Source organism: Solanum stenotomum, chromosome 1, assembly GCF_019186545.1.
Source record: "Solanum stenotomum isolate F172 chromosome 1, ASM1918654v1, whole genome shotgun sequence".
Lineage (NCBI taxonomy): Eukaryota > Viridiplantae > Streptophyta > Magnoliopsida > Solanales > Solanaceae > Solanum > Solanum stenotomum.
Window position 1 is genome coordinate 98,762,117 of NC_064282.1, and position 1,712 is coordinate 98,763,828.

General features: G+C 39.1%; 1 protein-coding gene across 1 annotated transcript in view; it reads left to right on the top strand.

Annotated features, from left to right (window-relative positions):
- Positions 1-374: 374 nt before the first annotated feature.
- The window catches only part of LOC125853904 (putative late blight resistance protein homolog R1A-3), an 18,636-nt gene continuing 17,298 nt past the window's right edge, over positions 375-1,712 (top strand). Inside the window, exon 1 of the mRNA XM_049533664.1 lies at positions 375-545. Within this exon, the coding sequence (XP_049389621.1) occupies positions 448-545 (98 nt within the window). The 5' untranslated portion in view covers positions 375-447. The remainder of the gene's footprint in view (positions 546-1,712) is intronic.

Below are 1,712 nucleotides of genomic sequence, written 5' to 3' on the forward strand. Positions count from 1 at the left end.
TACAATGAAGCATAATGTTCTGATACAAGAGGAAGAGTACAATCAACATATAAAGGAATTCTGTGTTAGTTTCTTGTTTGTCCTAGAATGTGATTTGCTTTTAATCTCTTTGCTTGCAGAGCTGTCGACGTATATCCACTCTGAAGAAATTCTGCTGGAAAACAAATGTCTGAAATAGAGAGGAGATTTCTTGGTACTTTTNAATGTTCTGATACAAGAGGAAGAGTACAATCAACATATAAAGGAATTCTGTGTTAGTTTCTTGTTTGTCCTAGAATGTGATTTGCTTTTAATCTCTTTGCTTGCAGAGCTGTCGACGTATATCCACTCTGAAGAAATTCTGCTGGAAAACAAATGTCTGAAATAGAGAGGAGATTTCTTGGTACTTTTTTGTTTTGGGCAACTTAAAGAGGAAGGATTAAGGAGGGGAGATTGCGCGGACATGGAATGCAAGTCGGTGACACTGTCTCGGGACCAAGGGCAGACTTATCTTCTGCTGAAGTCAAAGAAGGTTATGAGTTTCTCCTTTCATTGGTTCCAGGGAGGTGGCCTTTACCAAATTTATGCAGCCCATTGTTTCAGAAATTCATTGAGCACATCCTTTAGAATGTGAAGGATCTTCTCATCAACAAGAAAGATTTCGACAAGTTTGTTCTTCTGAAGAAAGAGTTTCAAGTCCTTGAAGAAAGTCTAAAATATCTAAAAACCTTCCTCAATTTCATAAAAGATGCAAGCATGGAGCTAGAGAAATCCAACATTCTTTTTAATCATATAGAGGGCATCACAGTGAATGCTGCATACATATGTTACCTTTGTTATGTGGAAGAAATGGATGGAGATTCAGCATCTGAGTTGACACTTCAAATCTCTCATGTTTTGAAAGATATCAAGCCCATTGAGCCGTACGTTGCAGAAATCTATACTGGAGCTCACTATAGGACCAAAGTACTTGGATGTTGTGTCTCGTAGGGATGCCTGGTCTTGGAAAAACTACACTAGCAAAGAAAGTTTTTCATGATGAGAAAATGCGGCGTCATTTTGACGTCCAAGCTATGTGTTGTGTTTCCCAAACTTATGACAGAAGAAAGTTGCTGCTCGGAATTTTGAATCAAGTCAAATGTTCTAACGAACAGAATGAGAAAAATCCAGCAGATGCTTTGCGGAAATTTCTGTTAAGAAAGAAGTACCTTCTCTACATTGATGACATATGGAGTGTTGACACATGGGAATACTTGAGCAGATGCTTACCGGATAATGGAAACGGAAGCAGGATTTTATTAACCAGCCGAAACATTGATGTGGCTTCCAACATTACACGTGAAAGAGAACCTCTTGAACTTCGTTTTCTTGACGAAAATGAAAGTTGGGAACTAATGAAAATCAAGCTGTTTAAGGAACAAACTTGCCCACCAGACCTATCAAAAGTAGGAGCAAACATCGCGAGTAAGTGTAAAGGACTACCTCTCCTTGTGATTTTGGTTGCTGGAGTTTTGTCTGGGATAAGCGAAAATGAGGAAAGTTGGAGAAGAGTCGCAGAGAGTATAAAGTTAGATACTGTTACAAGTGCAAAAGAGTGCATGGAGGTTATAGAACTGAGCTACAAGCACTTGCCAGATCATCTCAAACCCTGCCTTCTATATTTTGCATCATTTCAGGAGGATGAAGAAATTCCACTCTCAAACTTGGCGTGGTTATGGACTATCGAGGGATTG